The 16,771-nt window shown below is 40.7% G+C and overlaps 1 protein-coding gene across 3 annotated transcripts in view; it reads left to right on the top strand.

Annotated features, from left to right (window-relative positions):
- The window catches only part of ckap5 (cytoskeleton associated protein 5), a 63,894-nt gene that overhangs the window by 29,317 nt on the left and 17,806 nt on the right, over positions 1 to 16,771 (top strand). For all 3 annotated transcript variants that reach the window (XM_033038634.1, XM_033038632.1, XM_033038633.1), the window contains exons 19-32: positions 1,257 to 1,314; positions 1,397 to 1,522; positions 1,964 to 2,097; positions 2,376 to 2,550; positions 5,798 to 5,911; positions 6,487 to 6,615; positions 6,690 to 6,884; positions 8,139 to 8,265; positions 9,111 to 9,211; positions 12,079 to 12,204; positions 12,313 to 12,462; positions 14,040 to 14,243; positions 15,511 to 15,646; positions 16,014 to 16,207. In XM_033038634.1, the coding sequence (XP_032894525.1) occupies positions 1,257 to 1,314; positions 1,397 to 1,522; positions 1,964 to 2,097; positions 2,376 to 2,550; positions 5,798 to 5,911; positions 6,487 to 6,615; positions 6,690 to 6,884; positions 8,139 to 8,265; positions 9,111 to 9,211; positions 12,079 to 12,204; positions 12,313 to 12,462; positions 14,040 to 14,243; positions 15,511 to 15,646; positions 16,014 to 16,207 (1,969 nt within the window). The remainder of the gene's footprint in view (positions 1 to 1,256; positions 1,315 to 1,396; positions 1,523 to 1,963; positions 2,098 to 2,375; positions 2,551 to 5,797; positions 5,912 to 6,486; positions 6,616 to 6,689; positions 6,885 to 8,138; positions 8,266 to 9,110; positions 9,212 to 12,078; positions 12,205 to 12,312; positions 12,463 to 14,039; positions 14,244 to 15,510; positions 15,647 to 16,013; positions 16,208 to 16,771) is intronic.

Raw genomic sequence — 16,771 nt, forward strand, 5'->3', positions numbered from 1 at the left:
ACCAAATAATATGTGTCTTTTTACAATACTGGCGAGATTTGAGGAATAAGATTATTATTCCGTTTTTTACACCAATACACTGTTCTTAACAAAAATCTATCCATCATGTGAAACCTTATAATTAACAGATATAAATTAGATAACTTCAAGACCGAAAGTCAAAAAGTTTTCATGACAAACAACTCATCATAGTTTTACCACCAATTTGGACACCAAAAATGTGACATTCATTTAGTCATGACTATTAAATTCATAAATAAACTTCATATGGCCCCTCATACATATACCTTTTGATAATGATCTAGGGAAATATCATCAATACCAGGAGAAAAAAACAATAACATAAAGATAATACAGTCCAGTAAAGATCCCTTAATGGTCATTGTGCTTGGTGTCCATTGTCACAACGACCATTATCGGGGTTGGTACCTCCGTAAGTTAAACCATGCAGACTCCAAAATAATGCTTTTCAAAAACCCAATGAGGTATCCTATGGTAGTAGTGGTTTTTGGGCAAGTTAATTATTTTTTTTTCTTATTTTCCAATTTAATATATCAAAAACATTGGTGTTAAAAACGCAACAACCATTTACGATGTATTTTCCGACTTTTTTAAATCAATTTAAAAAAAAATGGACATAAATTGGTCATCAAAATTACAAAACTGAGCCAATCTTCAATTTGGCAACACACTCTCTTGTTTACCTTTCGTACGGACCAAGTTGCGAACTTCATTCCTTCGTGTCAACTTCAGGAAGCTCCGCAACTACCGTTACGGAGACATTTTACTTAATAAAAAAAATCAGCCCAAATCAAATGATCTGACGAATCATCGACCACCGATAACTCAAATCCATAAGTAATTTACCGTTTAGGTCACATTGGTGAAAATATTTGGTCACTGGTGGACACCACGCGACAACCGTTACACAAAATGTTTTATGTATTCTGATGCCATTTTTGGAAACTTTCCATCAATATGCTATTTTTTCTTTTATTTTGTTGATACCATATTAGTCATGAACCCAATAAAGTGCTTGTCAACCTTTTTGAAGGAATTTGAAATTTGACTCCTCTTTGTCAAATTCTTGTGTGCAGTATTGTAAAAAGACACACATTAAAACAAATTTGAGCTTGGTTTTATGTTAGTGTTAGTATTAAAATTAATTAGCAATTTCATTACAAATGCTTCAATTCAAAAACATGAAATTAATGAAATTTGGTTATTTGATTCTGTCAATTAATTTATTTTTCTAGATTTAATGTTAAAGCCTTCATCAGTCATGTGAAAACTGCTTTGGCTGCAACAAACCCTGTGAGTAAAGCGGTCAGTGTTCATGGTCTGTTTGTGTATGTTGTGATGGTTTCTAAATGTTCTGTTTAACTTATTTCTGTAGGCAGTGCGAATATCAGCAGTCGCTTTATTAGGTGTAATGTACTTGTACATGGGAGCACCTCTACGAATGTTTTTTGAAGATGAAAAGCCAGCTTTGCTGTCTCAAATTGATGCTGAATTTGAGAAGGTAACCGTAATCATCCTATACTTGATGCACTTGGTTTACTGATGAGATTGTGTATTTCCTAATGAAGGTTGACCATTGCAGTGCACCAGATTAACACCATGTTATCAACAGTCAATTTAGACAGTTTCGTTTGGATAATTAAACTATTAGCAATACTGGTGTTTAAGAAGAAACTGCAGATACTGGAAAATCGAAGGTAGACGAAAATGCTGGAGAAACTCAGCAGGTGAAGCAGCATCTATGGGGCGGAGGAAATGGGCGACGTCTTGGCCCGAAACGTCACCTATTTCCTTCACTCCATAGATGCTGCTGCACCCGCTGAGTTTCTCCAGCATTTTTGTCTACCAGCAATACTGATGCTGTAACTTCAACCAAGAGCCCCCTAGGTTTTTTTAAGATTAAATTCAGACCTTTGAGTCTTCAAATCATGTGTTTTTATAGATGCAGGGGCAAGCTCCTCCTGCTGCCATTAGAAGAGTGGCTAAGCATGATGCTGATGAAGAGGAGGCAACTGAAGAACAAGATGACGAAGAGAATGGAAATGTTCAAGATCTCTTGCCCAGAACAGATATAGGGTGAGTTCCAAAAGGCTAAACCTTTAGCCATACTCCATTGTGTTGAAGTCGAACTAATATAAAATAGTCGCCTTTGAGCAATGACAGAAATACTATTTAGTGTACAGTTTGGGGCTCAATCTGCAAAGCTTTCAAGTCAAATTGAGTTTGTAACCTGTTTGGGGAAAGGCTGAATGTATATTTTTTATTGGCGATCAATAATGCATTTTCTTAGTGAATATGGCTATTGAGAGGAAGACCATACAAAGAGTTTTTAATTGAACTTGTATAATATCTAGGGACAAGATTACTTCAGACCTTGTGACAAAATTGGGAGATAAAAATTGGAAGATCAGAAAGGAGGGACTGGATGAATTGTGTGCAATTCTAAACGAGGCAAAGCTTATACAGCCCAATATTGGAGACCTTCCTGGAGCATTGAAAGGAAGGCTCAATGACTCTAATAAAATTCTGGTAAGTTATGCACTGGTGGTGAACATTTTATCTTGCCCGTTATATTTTTTAAATGTATTGGATCGCCTGATATGAAATCTCAAAATTGTGAGATTGTTTGAGTGCTTTGACTGTCATTTCTTGCACTGAGGTTTTTGGATCAATCGTAAGTGTTTAGTTTAAAGTGAAAATAAATAATTTTAAACGAACTTTATGAATTTCTTGATACTTGAGAGGTGTTTCTTGCTTCTGTGCTACAACCTAAAATTGCGGTTAATTTGACCCAATTACTATTTCTAATTTGCTTTGGGAAGGCAATTGGACATTTGTAACATTGTGGGTGACTTCAATCTACATATAGATTGGGTGAATCAAATTGGCAGGGGTGCTGAGGAAGAGGATTTCTTGGAATGTATGCGGGATAGTTATCTAAATCAACATGTAGAGGAACCAACGAGAGAGCAGGCTATTTTAGACTGGGTATTGAGTAATGAGGAAGGGTTAGTTAGCAGTCTTGTTGTACGTGCCCCCTTGGGCAAGAGTGACCATAATATGGTTGAGTTCTTCATTAGGATGGAGAGTGACATTGTTAATTCAGAAACAATGGTTCTGAACTTAAAGAAAGGTAACTTTGAGGGTATGAGACGTGAATTGGCCAAGATTGACTGGCAATTAATTCTTAAAGGGTTGACGGTGGATATGCAATGGAAGACATTTAAAGACTGCATGGATGAACTACAAAATTTGTTCATCCCAGTTTGGCAAAAGAATAAATCAGGGAAGGTAGTGCATCCGTGGATAACAAGGGAAATCAGGGATAGTATCAAAGCGAAGGATGATGCGTACAAATTAGCCAGAAAAAGCAGCATACCGGAGGACTGGGAGAAATTCAGAGACCAGCAGAGGAGGACAAAGGGCTTAATTAGGAAAGGAAAAATAGATTATGAAAGAAAACCGGCAGGGAACATAAAAACTGACTGCAAAAGTTTTTATAGATATGTGAAAAGAAAGAGATTAGTTAAAACAAATGTAGGTCCCTTGCAGTCAGAAACAGGTGAGTTGATCATGGGGAACAAGGATATGACGGACCAATTTGAATAACTACTTTGGTTCCGTCTTCACTAAGGAAGACAAATAATCTGCCGGAAATAGCAGGGGACCGCGGGTCAAAGGAGTTGGAGGAATTGAGTGAAATCCAGGTTAGCTGGGAAGTGGTGTTGGGTAAATTGAATGGATTAAAGGCCGATAAATCCCTAGGGCCAGATAGGCTGCATCCCAGAGTACTTAAGGAAGTAGCTCCAGAAATAGTGGATGCATTAGTAATAATCTTTCAAAACTCTTTAGATTCTGGAGTAGTTCCTGAGGATTGGCGGGTAGCAAACGTAACCCCACTTTTTAAGAAGGGAGGGAGAGAGAAAACAGGGAATTACAGACCAGTTAGTCTAACATCGGTAGTGGGGAAACTGCTAGAGTCAGTTATTAAAGATGGGATAGCAGCACATTTGGAAAGTGGTGAGATCATTGGACAAAGTCAGCATGAATTTACAAAAGGTAAATCATGTCTGACGAATCTTATAGAATTTTTCGAGGATGTAACTAGTAGCGTGGATAGGGGAGAACCAGTGGATGTGGTGTATCTGGACTTCCAGAAGGCTTTCGACAAGGTCCCACATAAGAGATTAGTATACAAACTTAAAGCACACGGCATTGGGGGTTCAGTATTGATGTGGATAGAGAACTGGCTGGCAAACAGGAAGCAAAGAGTAGGAGTAAACGGGTCCTTTTCACAGTGGCAGGCAGTGACTAGTGGGGTACCGCAAGGCTCAGTGCTGGGACCCCAGCTATTTATAATATATATTAATGATCTGGATGAGGGAATTGAAGGCAATATCTCCAAGTTTGCGGATGACACTAAGCTGGGGGGCAGTGTTAGCTGTGAGGAGGATGCTAGGAGACTGCAAGATGACTTGGATAGGCTGGGTGAGTGGGCAAATGTTTGGCAGATGCAGTGGATAAATGTGAGGTTATCCATTTTGGTGGCAAAAACAGGAAAGCAGACTATTATCTAAATGGTGGCCGACTAGGAAAAGGGGAGATGCAGCGAGACCTGGGTGTCATGGTACACCAGTCATTGAAAGTGGGCATGCAGGTGCAGCAGGCAGTGAAGAAAGCGAATGGTATGTTAGCTTTCATAGCAAAAGGATTTGAGTATAGGAGCAGGGAGGATTCTACTGCAGTTGTACAGGGTCTTGGTGAGACCACACCTGGAGTATTGCGTACAGTTTTGGTCTCCAAATCTGAGGAAGGACATTATTGCCATAGAGGGAGTGCAGAGAAGGTTCACCAGACTGATTCCTGGGATGTCAGGACTGCCTTATGAAGAAAGACTGGATAGACTTGGTTTATACTCTCTAGAATTTAGGAGATTGAGAGGGGATCTTATAGAAACTTACAAAATTCTTAAGGGGTTGGACAGGCTAGATGCAGGAAGATTGTTCCCGATGTTGGGGAAGTCCAGGACTAGGGGTCACAGCTTAAGGATAAGGGGGAAAACCTTTAAAACCGAGATGAGAAGAACTTTTTTCACACAGAGAGTGGTGAATCTCTGGAACTCTCTGCCACAGAGGGTAGTCGAGGCCAGTTCATTGGCTATATTTAAGAGGGAGTTAGATGTGGCCCTTGTGGCTAAGGGGATCAGAGGGTATGGAGAGAAGGCAGGTACAGGATACTGAGTTGGATGATCAGCCATGATCATATTGAATGGCGGTGCAGGCTCGAAGGGCCGAATGGCCTACTCGTGCACCTAATTTCTATGTTACCGGAGCAGCAGTTCCATGGGGAAGAGTCCACTGGTTTATGATTGCCTTTGTCCATTCCTGGTCAGGAATCCTAAGTGAATGGTGACAGCCTTGGTCTTAAAATATACCATGTAAAATTTAGACAACATTTGTCATGTAATCTGAAATTGGCCGTTGTGGATACAATTTATAGATTGCAGGATGAATAAGATTTGGAAAATTTCCAGTTAGAAATGCAATATATCAAGTATTCAGAATCTCTTGCATTTTTCACAATTGATTTTAAGATTCTTAATCCCTCAGTTGCCATGTTGAAAATTCAAATGACAACTAAAATTTGCACTTTCCTGTTCATGTTGAACTATTAATACGATTACTACAGATTAAGAGCAAATCTAATTCTGGCTCGGGTCAAAATTCATCATGTCTTTGTAAAATACTTTGGAGATATGTATCTGTTTTATCTTCAGGTTCAACAAACACTTGCAATCTTACAGCAGATGGCTACTGCAATGGGGCCAAATATTAGGCAACATGTAAAACATCTGGGTATACCAATTATTACAGTTCTTGGTGATAGCAAGGTAAGAATTTAAATGTAAAAATTACTTTTAACCTTTGTTTACAACTTCTATGTTTTGAGTACATTGACTTAACTGGTCAAGAATGTTCCTTCAATTCAAATTTGAGGCACACATCATTTCTGGATTCCGATGGTCATAATACCAATCGATGCCCCATTGTTTCCCAGCATGATCCTTTTCTTTGCCCAAGCCCCTTTGTTTGTTCTCTGCCACTCTGCTATCCTGTAATACAGATGTATTTTGAGACTAATTTGAACTTTGTTAGATATTTTTAATACACTTAATCTGTTAGCATCTTTCACAGTTTTTGGGTTGTGCCAATTTACATTTCACGATAGTGTCAGATATTTCCCATCTGTACCAAAATTATTTTTATTTTTCTTCCTAAGTTAACCTTGCACCTTATTAAAGCAAATAGTTGGCTGATTATTAAATGTCGTTAAACTGATTGCGAGATGTCATTCAAGTTTCTGAGATGTCATTTGGTTTTGTGAATTTAAAAATTAAAGTTTTAAATGGTAAATTTTGAAATCCAAGTTTGTACCTTGAATTCGAGGATTATTTATTTCATCCAGAATAATGTTCGGGCAGCAGCTCTGACAACGTTGAATTTGTGGGTTGAGAAGACGGGTATGAAAGAATGGCTGGATGGTGATGATCTATCAGAGGAGCTGAAGAAAGAAAATCCTTTCCTCAGGCAGGAGGCAAGTCCACACCAGCTATTATCTTTGAAAATATTTGATTTGTAGAGAATGCTTATGTTTTGTTTATTGTTTAGTTGTTAGGTTGGCTGGCTGAGAAACTACCAACACTGCGAACTGTACCCGCTGACCTCGGGCATTGTTTACCCCATCTCTATTCTTGCTTGGAAGACAGGAATGGAGATGTTCGAAAGAAGGCACAAGATGCATTGCCAACTTTCATGATGCACCTTGGCTATGAAAAGATGAACAAAGTTGCTAGCAAGTTGAAGGTATGGTGCTTCTCCCTTTAAAATATAAATTGCCATAAGTTTGTAAACCGGAAGATTTGATCTCATCTCTGGTTCATTACACCTTTCATCAAAAGCACTAGTGTGCGCGTGGCTTGTTGTAGGCAGGCAGGGATCAATGGCCAGCTCTCCATTCAGGTAGGCTGGTGAACTATTACATGGGCCATGGGGCAAACGAGCTGGATGCTGTGCCTCCTTGATCCTAACACATGCTAAGCCTTGCCCATCACCACTGCCGCATTCACTGCCTGCAGCTTCTGCTTATTGTTTTGAATTTTGTTTTGAGCCTTGGCTCATTTCCTACCAGAAGTACCTGCCTAATTATTGCACAAGATATAACAATTGCATTAACCTAATGCTTTTTTTTTCACTCTCCACATTCCTGCACACACCAAGATTATTGGCACAACTTTCAGACTATCTTGTAAAAGTATCTCCTTCGGGGAAAAATTCATAAATGAATGTTTTGATTTTCAGAAATACACAATGTTGCTGAAATAGAACAACTAAGAAAACATGTCAGATGCAAGGTGGCATTGTTGAGATTCATGTCAACAATGTTAATGCTTTTATGCAACAAGTTTCAATTTGGAGAATTGTTTGAAAATTAAACAACGTTGAAGAGAACAAACATGAATAATTAAGACACTAAATGCTGGGCGTAACTCAACGGGTTACTCCATTTTGTGTCTTTCTCTGGTCTAGATCAGCATCTGCAGTTCCTAGATAAAACATGACTATCTGTTGCGAGTGGGCAAATATCTGTAATCTTTTGCTGCTGTCATTCATTGACACTTGTAGAAGATTATTCGTGCAGACTGTATTGGATTAGCACCAATTGATTATTGTGACCTCTAGTTGCTTCACTTTCCTAGTTTGAGAAAGTAACTTTAAGATGGCCCTTTAGAACATCTCGCATGTGATTTGCAGATGCGGAAGTTGGTAAAGCTCTGTGTACAGCAAATGGTTAGCGCTAATGAATGTGAGCTTCTGCTTTATTTCCCCTAAATATGACAAATGAACTTCCAAATTGAAATGGTTGGTTATACTGAATTTATTTATGTATTTTGACTGGTTATGTAATGTGTTAAAGTTTGAATTGTAATTTAAAATGTGGCATTAACAGAATACAGCCTGCCATCCAAATTTGGTTCAAGTTGTAATTATTTTACTTGACATTCTGGGCGCATCTGCTCTAGCATTATAACCATATGCAATACTCTTTTTTTTCATAAGCCTGCCTCAAAAGACCAAGTATTGACAGCCCTTGAGAAGGCACAAGCAGTTGTGCCAGCTAAGACCGTTGCACCAACGAAAACCTCCTCGAAATCCAATGCCGGTGCAGCTAGGCCAGTGGGTGCAGGTAACACCATCTTTCCACTAAATATCTATTACTGAATGTAGTAATACCCGACACTCTGCTTTTGTATTTTCAGTGGTTATTCTGTAGATTGTCTGCCCCATTCACCTCTTAAGTTTATTAAACACATCGCTCAGAGTGGACTAGATATTTGTTTTTACTTTTCCATTACTCACCAGGAGTGACAGATATTTGTTGTGATAATTTGAAGTTATCAGAATTTCAATGCTGGGATAATGCCTTATGATTTTGTAGCAAATACATTTAATATTCTATATATTTCACTGCTGAGTTTCCTTAATCACTTCATTTGTTTGAGGTGCAGAATAAGGCCATTCGACTCATCAAGTCTACACTGCCATTCGATTATGGCTGATGTATCTTTCTCTCTCAACCCCGTTCTGCCTTCAAGAATGAGGAAAATAATTTAATCTTTTTAAATTGTCAACTTAGTATTTGGTACCATTTATATATCCCTTGTTATAATAACAAGTAAAGAACATGTTTTATCCTTTTGAGGGAAGAATTCCCAATGGTTGTTCTTATTGAGTTGCTTCTAGTCCCTGTAACGTAATAACATTGCTGTTAAACACTGCATTATGTAATCTTGTTCATGAGTTCAAACGTCTAAATCATTTTTGCCCTTCCCATTTGTGTTTGAGAACATTTCAAATATTTATTATTTTAATTCTGAACTGAGATTTCATCTGCCTTATTTTCCCCTTGAGTCAGCACTTATTCAGCAAATTCAAAGTCAAATATTGTGTTAATTTTTTTAATACTTAGGCAGTTTTTATATCAAACTAGTATCATTAACGACTCATCCCAAATGTTGTTTTCTTTGATAGCGTCAGCACGTGTGAACTGTGCCAGTGCAAATGATGAGACAGATTCATTTAAATCTGATGCAAAGAAAGGCAAATCAACTGGTGTTGCTTCCAAACTCAAGGTATTCTTTTTCAAGTTAAATAGATTTGAACACGAGTACCTTTTACTTTAATTATTTTGGAACTGCCTGGTTTTCCTTCTGAATATCTACCATCCTTCCCTACCTGAACTCTCAAGCTGCTACTTCCTATACTTTTTGAGATGCAGGCATCTGGAAAGGCCAGCATTTATTACTTCAAATTGTGGTGAATCACCATTTTGATCTGAGTACAGGTGCACAACCTTTTATCCGAAGATCCAAATAATGAAAACCTCCGAATAGCGGACATTTTTTCGGTCCTTGAAGAAAGGTCCTTGAAGAAAGGTTCACCGAGGGCGGCCCGCAGAGGTGACAGCGGAACCTCTGGTCGGTCCTCGAAGAAAGGGGAACTAAATCCCCATTCATAAAAGAGAAGGTGAGGGTATATTGCGCGGGAGGGTTAATAATTGACAATATGCTGCTGCCTGCCCGCTGAGTTAAAAAGTTCCCACGGTAGACTCACGATACACAGTGTATCGTGAGTCTTGCGTGGGAACTTTTTAACTCAGCGGGCAGGCAGCAGCAGATTGTCACTCCCTTCAGTTTCACCCCACCTACACCCCTCTGCTTCCCGGCCATGTGTGTGCCCCCTTCCCTCCCCTCTCCAGCTCCCCGCCCATTGCACCGGCGCGGGGGCTTTGCACTGTCTTCATGTCGGCGATAACAGCAGGTCAGTGCCAGTCACCGGCGACGTCAGGACCAACGGGACACCGACCCCCAGGCCCACTGCAAGCACGGAGATCCCAGAGACCCACAGCCAGCAGCAGCCCAGCCCCGTTCCAACTCCAGAGGAAAACTGCAAACTGGCCGGAGACGTCAGGACCACCAGAAGCCGTTCCCCGAGCTGCGCCCCCTCATCGGGACACCGACCCCCAGGCCCACTGCAAGCACGGAGATCCCAGAGACCCACAACCAACAGCAGCCCAGCCCCGCTCCAACTACAGAGGAACCTGGGTTGCGGATGACGGGGCGCAGCTCGGGGCGTCGTAGGGGCCCATCGGGGAGCGGGTTCCTGTTGGTCCTGACGTCTCCGGCCACCTGCCATCCTCTGGGAACTGTACCGCCCTTGCAGGAGAGTGGGGTTGTTTGCAGTTGCAGAGGGAGGGGGCAAGGGCGGTACAGTTCCCAGTCTCAGCTCCAGTCCAGGGGGGTGGCCGGAGACGTCAGGACCAACGGGACACCGACCCCCAGGCCCACTGCAAGCACGGAGATCCCAGAGACCCACAGCCAGCAGCAACTCCAGCCCAGCCCCGCTCCAACTCCAGAGGAACACGTAGGGGCAGAAGCTGATGGTGTGCAAGGTACGTCTTGTTCTTGGGGTGGCGGATGAGGGGGCGCAGCTCGGGCTGTGGGCAAACTGCCACTTGTCGCCGTAGCGGCCCATCGGGGAGCGGATTCCTCTGGAGTTGGAGGGAGAGGGGGTATTGTGCTGTTTGATCGCCTCCTGCTATCCCAGGGACAGGGAGACACAGCGGCTTTTTAGACTGGTGGGCAATCACTTCCAAAGTTCTGCCCACACAGTCAGTACACCTCTCCTACACTGCATTTCATACAAACATTTATTCTGCAAGAAAAAACTACATTGAAGACTCAAACTCGCGACCGAGTAACTGCCGGGATCAAGGCGCAAACTCGCGACCTTGCGGATATGAGCCGAGCACTCTATCACTGAGCCAGCCATTATAATCTACGCTAAAAAATTTCCATTCCGAAGGCCGAAAAATTCTGAATTACGAAAAGTGTCTGGTCCCAAGGCTTTCGGATAAAAGGTTGTGCACCTGTACTACCTAATGAAAATACTTGCACAATTTTTAGACAAGTGGTGATGTACATCCAAGTCAGAATAAATAATAACTTGGACAGAATACGTGCAAACAGTCCTGTTCACCTGCACGAACTAGCCTGGTCCTTCTGGGTGGTATCGATGACTTGTTTCCAATGTGCTGTAACTGCAGCGGATGTTGCAGATGATGCACACTGCACAGTGGTGGCAGAACTGATGGGGTGATAATCAAGTGGGCTGCTTTGTTCTTGATATAGAACTGCATCAATGCTGTTGTGTTCCTTTGGGTAACTGGAGAGTTTTCCATCTCTTAAATTTGTACCTGTTTGTGTACCAGATGGTGGGAATATCCTTGGTGTCGGCCAGTAAGTCACCAGCAGAAAGAAATCAGCCAGCATAATGCCTTGACATCAAGTTATCAAGCAAATATTATTCTTTATCCAGAAATTTCCCTCCTCTCCCATCAGATATAATTAATATAAATCCCTTATTCCACTGCTCATTGCTCTAAATGGGCGTGTAGATTAATTGAACATACTTAACTGAAATGTTTTTTATTCCTAAAGTTGTGCACTATATTTGAGGAAATAAAGGGGTGTAGTTCTCTTCTTATCGAGTCCACACACAAGATTAGAAGTTGTTCAGCCAGAGCTGAACACACTTCTCGGCATCTGCACAATGGTGTCTGTCTTGCGCTTCTTGTGCGTGGTGGTGGAAAGATTGGTTGAAACAGGGCCGCGACGTGAACGCTCTTTCCTTGGCCCCAGGGGTGTAGTGTTTAAGAAGGAACTGCAGATGCTGGAAAATCGAAGGTAGACAAAAATGCTGGAGAAACTCAGCGGATGAGGCAGCATCTATGGAGCGAAGGAAGGGGTGTAGTGTGATTTTCTTTCAAAATGTAATTGGAAATGTTGTTTTGATTTCAAAAATCCTTTTGTTCAGAAAGCACCTTTGTTACTGTGCGTGTGCGTGTAGGAACAGTATCTTAATTCCAATATTGCCTTTGATGTCAGCAAGGGCGAGTGGATATACTGGTTTTGTTCTGAGTTGTTCTTTACTCTTCCAGTCTGCACCCAATAAGAAAGTGCCAAGTAAGCCAAATGTCAAAGATGATGATGATAGATCTGGACCTCTCTTCATAATTATTCCCAATGCAAAAGAGCAAAGAGTAAAGGATGAAAGAGCTTTAAAGGTGAGGCTGCTTTGCTGAGGGTAGAATTGGCTTTTTGAATGCTTTAGAGTTTTATTTTGCATTAACAAAATTTTAATTTAACTTTTTGAAATGCATGTTTTGCATTAGGTGTTGAAATGGAACTTCACAACCCCCCGGGATGAGTATTCCGAGCAACTGAAAACTCAGATGTCCAGCTGTGTGGCTAAGTGGGTGCAAGATGAAATGTTTCATTCAGATTTTCACCACCATATTAAAGCTTTAACAGTCTTGCTGGAGGTAAGGAATTAAAAAGAAACTATAGTTTTGTTTAATTCGATTTTCTTAGTGCTTATGTTTGGTTTATCATGAGTGCAACAGGTAGAGGAGAGGGAAGGACCAGAATGCACAATATAATGTTAAAGCATTGTAGCATTGGTTAAAGTCCAAGGTTTGCAATGAGGTAAGTTGGAAGATCACTTAGAAACATAGAAAATAGCTGCAGGAGGAGGCCATTCATTGTGATCATGGCTGATCGTCCCCAATCAATAACCCGTGCCTTCTCCCCATATCCCTTGACTCCACTAGCCCCTAGAGCTCTATCTTAAATCCTTATGGGAGGGCCATTCAGTAGTCTGATTACAGCGGGCAAGAAGCTTCTCCTGAATCTGGTGGTACATGCTTTCAAGCTTTTGTATCTCCCCAATGGAAGAGTGGAGAAGAGAGAATGACTGGGGTGAAGAAGTTCCTTGATTCTGTTGACTGAGTCAGTGTGAAGTGTAGATGGAGTTGATGTGTGTGGGAAGGTTGGTCTGTGTGATGGACTGGGCTACAGCCACAGCTGCAATTTCATGCAGAATAACAATTCATGTTGTCCATTAATGTGATGTCACTGGCAATTTCTACAATTCTGTCCTGCTAATGATACAAGAGTTTTATTTCAACAACATTGTATCATTGCAAGTTTATAATCATTACTTTTATAATAGCCGTGCATTTAACGGGATATTTATTGTTCTTAAATTTGTGATACACAAAGCCAGAATTTACTGTGATGGATGTGTTTAGACTGTGAAAACTGAGCAAGGCAAGCAATCGTGTGCTCCCTTTGCTGAATTGAATTGTTAATGAGTGGTCTACCAATTTAAAAAAAATAGTAAACTAGACCAAGTGGGGACCCATTGGGCCCCGTTCCCCCAACGCAATATTCCATCACTCACCAGTTCCCAACGCAACCCCTTCCCCAACGCAACCTGTTTCCACCACTCATCCGTTCCCCCAACGCAATATTCCACCACTCGCCCACAGTCCCAACTGCGCAGGCACGGCTCATTTCCCCAAAGCTCCCTCCCCCTCCTCTTCACCCTCCCTTTTCTCTCCCCTCTCCTCCTCCCCACCTCCACTCCTTCACCTCTCCCTACCTCTCCTTTTCCCGACCCTCAGTCATTCCCTCCCTCCCTCCATAACCCCTCTCTCCTCTCTACCCCCCCCCCCCCCCTCTATATCTATCTCCCTGCTACCTCTCCCGTACTGAACACAAAGTTTTTTATTTATATATATATATATGCAGTTTATTTATTGGTGTCCAATGCATATAATGGTCACCATCATTGGCATCTTAATTTAATGGTTACATTTGGGCTCTAATTTGGCAGTGTATAAGTTGCCCTGGATCTGAAAGATTGCTCTACAATCAGCATTGATTTTCTCCTTGGAGTTCAACATTTAAACATCTTGGATATAATTTGTTAAGAAAATGGTTCAGAAATGAGTAAATTATTTGGCTGTTGAAGCAATAGCTTGGAATGTAGAAAAGATTTAACACAAAGTAATCACTTAGCAAAACTAATGGTGCTCAATGTAACTCTTTCTCTCAGCATTTGGAAAATGAATTTGAAGGGACAGTGGCTTGCCTGGATCTCATTCTGAGGTGGTTGACCCTACGGTTTTTTGATACCAACACAACTGTGCTGATGAAAGTTCTTGAATACTTGAAGTTGTTATTTACGCTGCTGAGCAAAGAAGATTATCATTTGACTGAAAATGAGGGAAATTCATTCATTCCATATCTAATTAATAAGGTAAATTACTCTGCAGGGTTTTCAATGGAAATGTAATTCATAAAGAATCAGTCTTCATTCATATCTGTGAAGGGCATTGGGCAAAGACTAAAAAAACTACCAGTTGGAGATTGATAATAGATCTTGGTTGAAGTGGGCAGGTTGCAGAACTACTTAAGGTGAAAGGGAGATACGTGATGGCTGAGACAATAACAGAAGTAACAGGTCAGAAACAGTTTGAGCTTCAACTACATGCTGCAGGGTGAATCTGTTTATAGTTGTATTGGGCCTGGCTAAATCAAGGATAAGGTTGACACAATGCTGGAGTAACTCTGTGGGACAAGCAGCGTCTCTGGAGAGAAGGAACGAGAAAAGAAAGGATCTAGGGAAGGTTTCTGTTCTTGATATTCCTACTATACAATTGGTGTAGTCTAACAATGCAGTGTTAGTTGAGATGGTCAAAAGAAAAGTTATGAACCACAGCAGAGTGCACTGGAGTGTAAAAAGAAAAGTACAGGCAAAAGGAGGATGCAGGAGCTGCAGGGCAGTTGTCATGGGCAACTCTTATTATCCTTTCATAGATTAGAATGGTTTTGAAAATTGCAGAGGGGGTGAGAAAATAATTCAAAAGCACTTTTTGCTATCATCAATTCATTAATGAAAGAAACCAGTGTTGGCTTAGTCTTTCTTAATGAAGTGGGCCATGTTTTAGTTAAATGTTTGGAAGAATGCAGTAAGCTATATTTAACTGGAGCTCCTTGAAGTAAGAATTAATGCCTTTATAGCGTTAAAGGATCGTTGACAAAGTACCTCATAATAAATATGAACAGAAGTCGAGAGCATTGCCAGTGGTGGCACAGACATCAATGTTAAGGATTGGATAACAAAAGGTAATATTGGGTAGTTTAGTTGTATTTCAGACTTGGTGGTTACATGGTGCCTTCGAGCAGATATTGTTGCATGATGCAAATGAACAACATGGTTATTGAGGAGATAAATGAAGACCATCTTGCAACTGGAAATTAGAGGTGAAATATAGCTGTGGAGCCTTCCTAGAGAAAATATTACAATCAGGACAATTAGAAAACTGTGGCCTGTTAGAGATCATTGGAACACAAGTGCATCAACTAAAATAGTTGAGTAAAAATAATAAACCTTTGAAGGAAATGTGTCCAAATGTTGTCATGTTCATTTGTTCCTAATGATTATGGCATTGATAGTGGCTTGTATTACAGTTTGTTAAAATCTGCAAGATGGAAGGTTAATTTGTGGGTAATTTGTATTTTAGGTTGGAGAATCAAAAGATGTAATTCGTAAAGATGTTCGATCCATTCTGAACACATTGTGCAAGCTTTACCCAGCCAGCAAAATGTTTAACTTGATCATGGACGGACTCAAATCCAAAAACTCAAAGCAGCGAGCAGGTGAGTGCATGCAGAGTACATTAGTGCCTTAAAATGGACGCTGGAGTGTGTCCATGCCAGCACTCCTGTTTCTTATTGCAGAATGTTGGCTGTTGGCTTGATGATCATGTTGCTGGTGGAAGATGGGAGAAGTGAAGAATGTTTTGTAGCTAAAATTCTCCAGCCACCATCCTTCCTCCCTCATCTCCCCCCCTCCCTCATCTCACCTCTCCACAAGATTGCATTCTTGAATTACTCTGCTTCATAAAACAAAACTGTTTAATTACTAGCACAGGTATGTATAGCCTCAAGGATTGATCATTGAATGTATTGTAGTGCAGTAGCAGATATATTTAAACGATACATTTTTGTTTGTGTTATTTTTCAGAATGCTTAGAGGAGCTGGGTTCTTTAATTGAAGTTCATGATTTGAATGTTTGCCAGCCAACTCCAGCCAAAGCACTCAAAGAAATAGCAAGTCAGATTGGAGACAGAGACACATCTGTCCGTAATGCTGCTTTAAATACTGTGGTTACTGTCTACAACATATGTGGCGATCAAGTTTTTAAATTGATTGGGAATGTAAGTATCTCTTTATCATGAGCAAGAAAATAATCAGAATGTGGTCAAAAAGCTTGATCTACGAAATGCAAGAAAATTGAGAATGATTGAGCTTTAGTATAAATGAAATATTTTCAGTTTTCTATTAAAAAATGCCAATTTGTTAATTCCATGCATTTTATTTAATTCATCTTTTGACATCCTTGATTTCTAGTCAGATTAATGCCATCTATGTAATTAATGAAACTGCAACTAGAAGAACCTTAATGTAACAAACAACTCTTCTGCAAATTATTATGCTTACACAGCATAATGTTAAGGGAACATGAGCAAATTCCATCAGGCACCATTCGGCTCCCAACCCAAAACATCTCTCTTCTCTAGAGAAGCTGCTTGACCTGCTGAGTTATTCCAGTACAGGTGCACAACCTTTTATCCGGAAGCCTTGGGACCAGACACTTGTCGGATTTCGGAATTTTTCGGATTTCCGAATGGAAGATTTTTAGCGTAGTCAGTTAGTTTGGAGGGATTTTATGTGGTGGGGGGGGTGAAGGGGGAAACTTTAATTCTTAGTCCCCTACCTGG

Source organism: Amblyraja radiata, chromosome 20 (assembly GCF_010909765.2).
Source record: "Amblyraja radiata isolate CabotCenter1 chromosome 20, sAmbRad1.1.pri, whole genome shotgun sequence".
Taxonomy (NCBI): Eukaryota; Metazoa; Chordata; class Chondrichthyes; order Rajiformes; family Rajidae; genus Amblyraja; species Amblyraja radiata.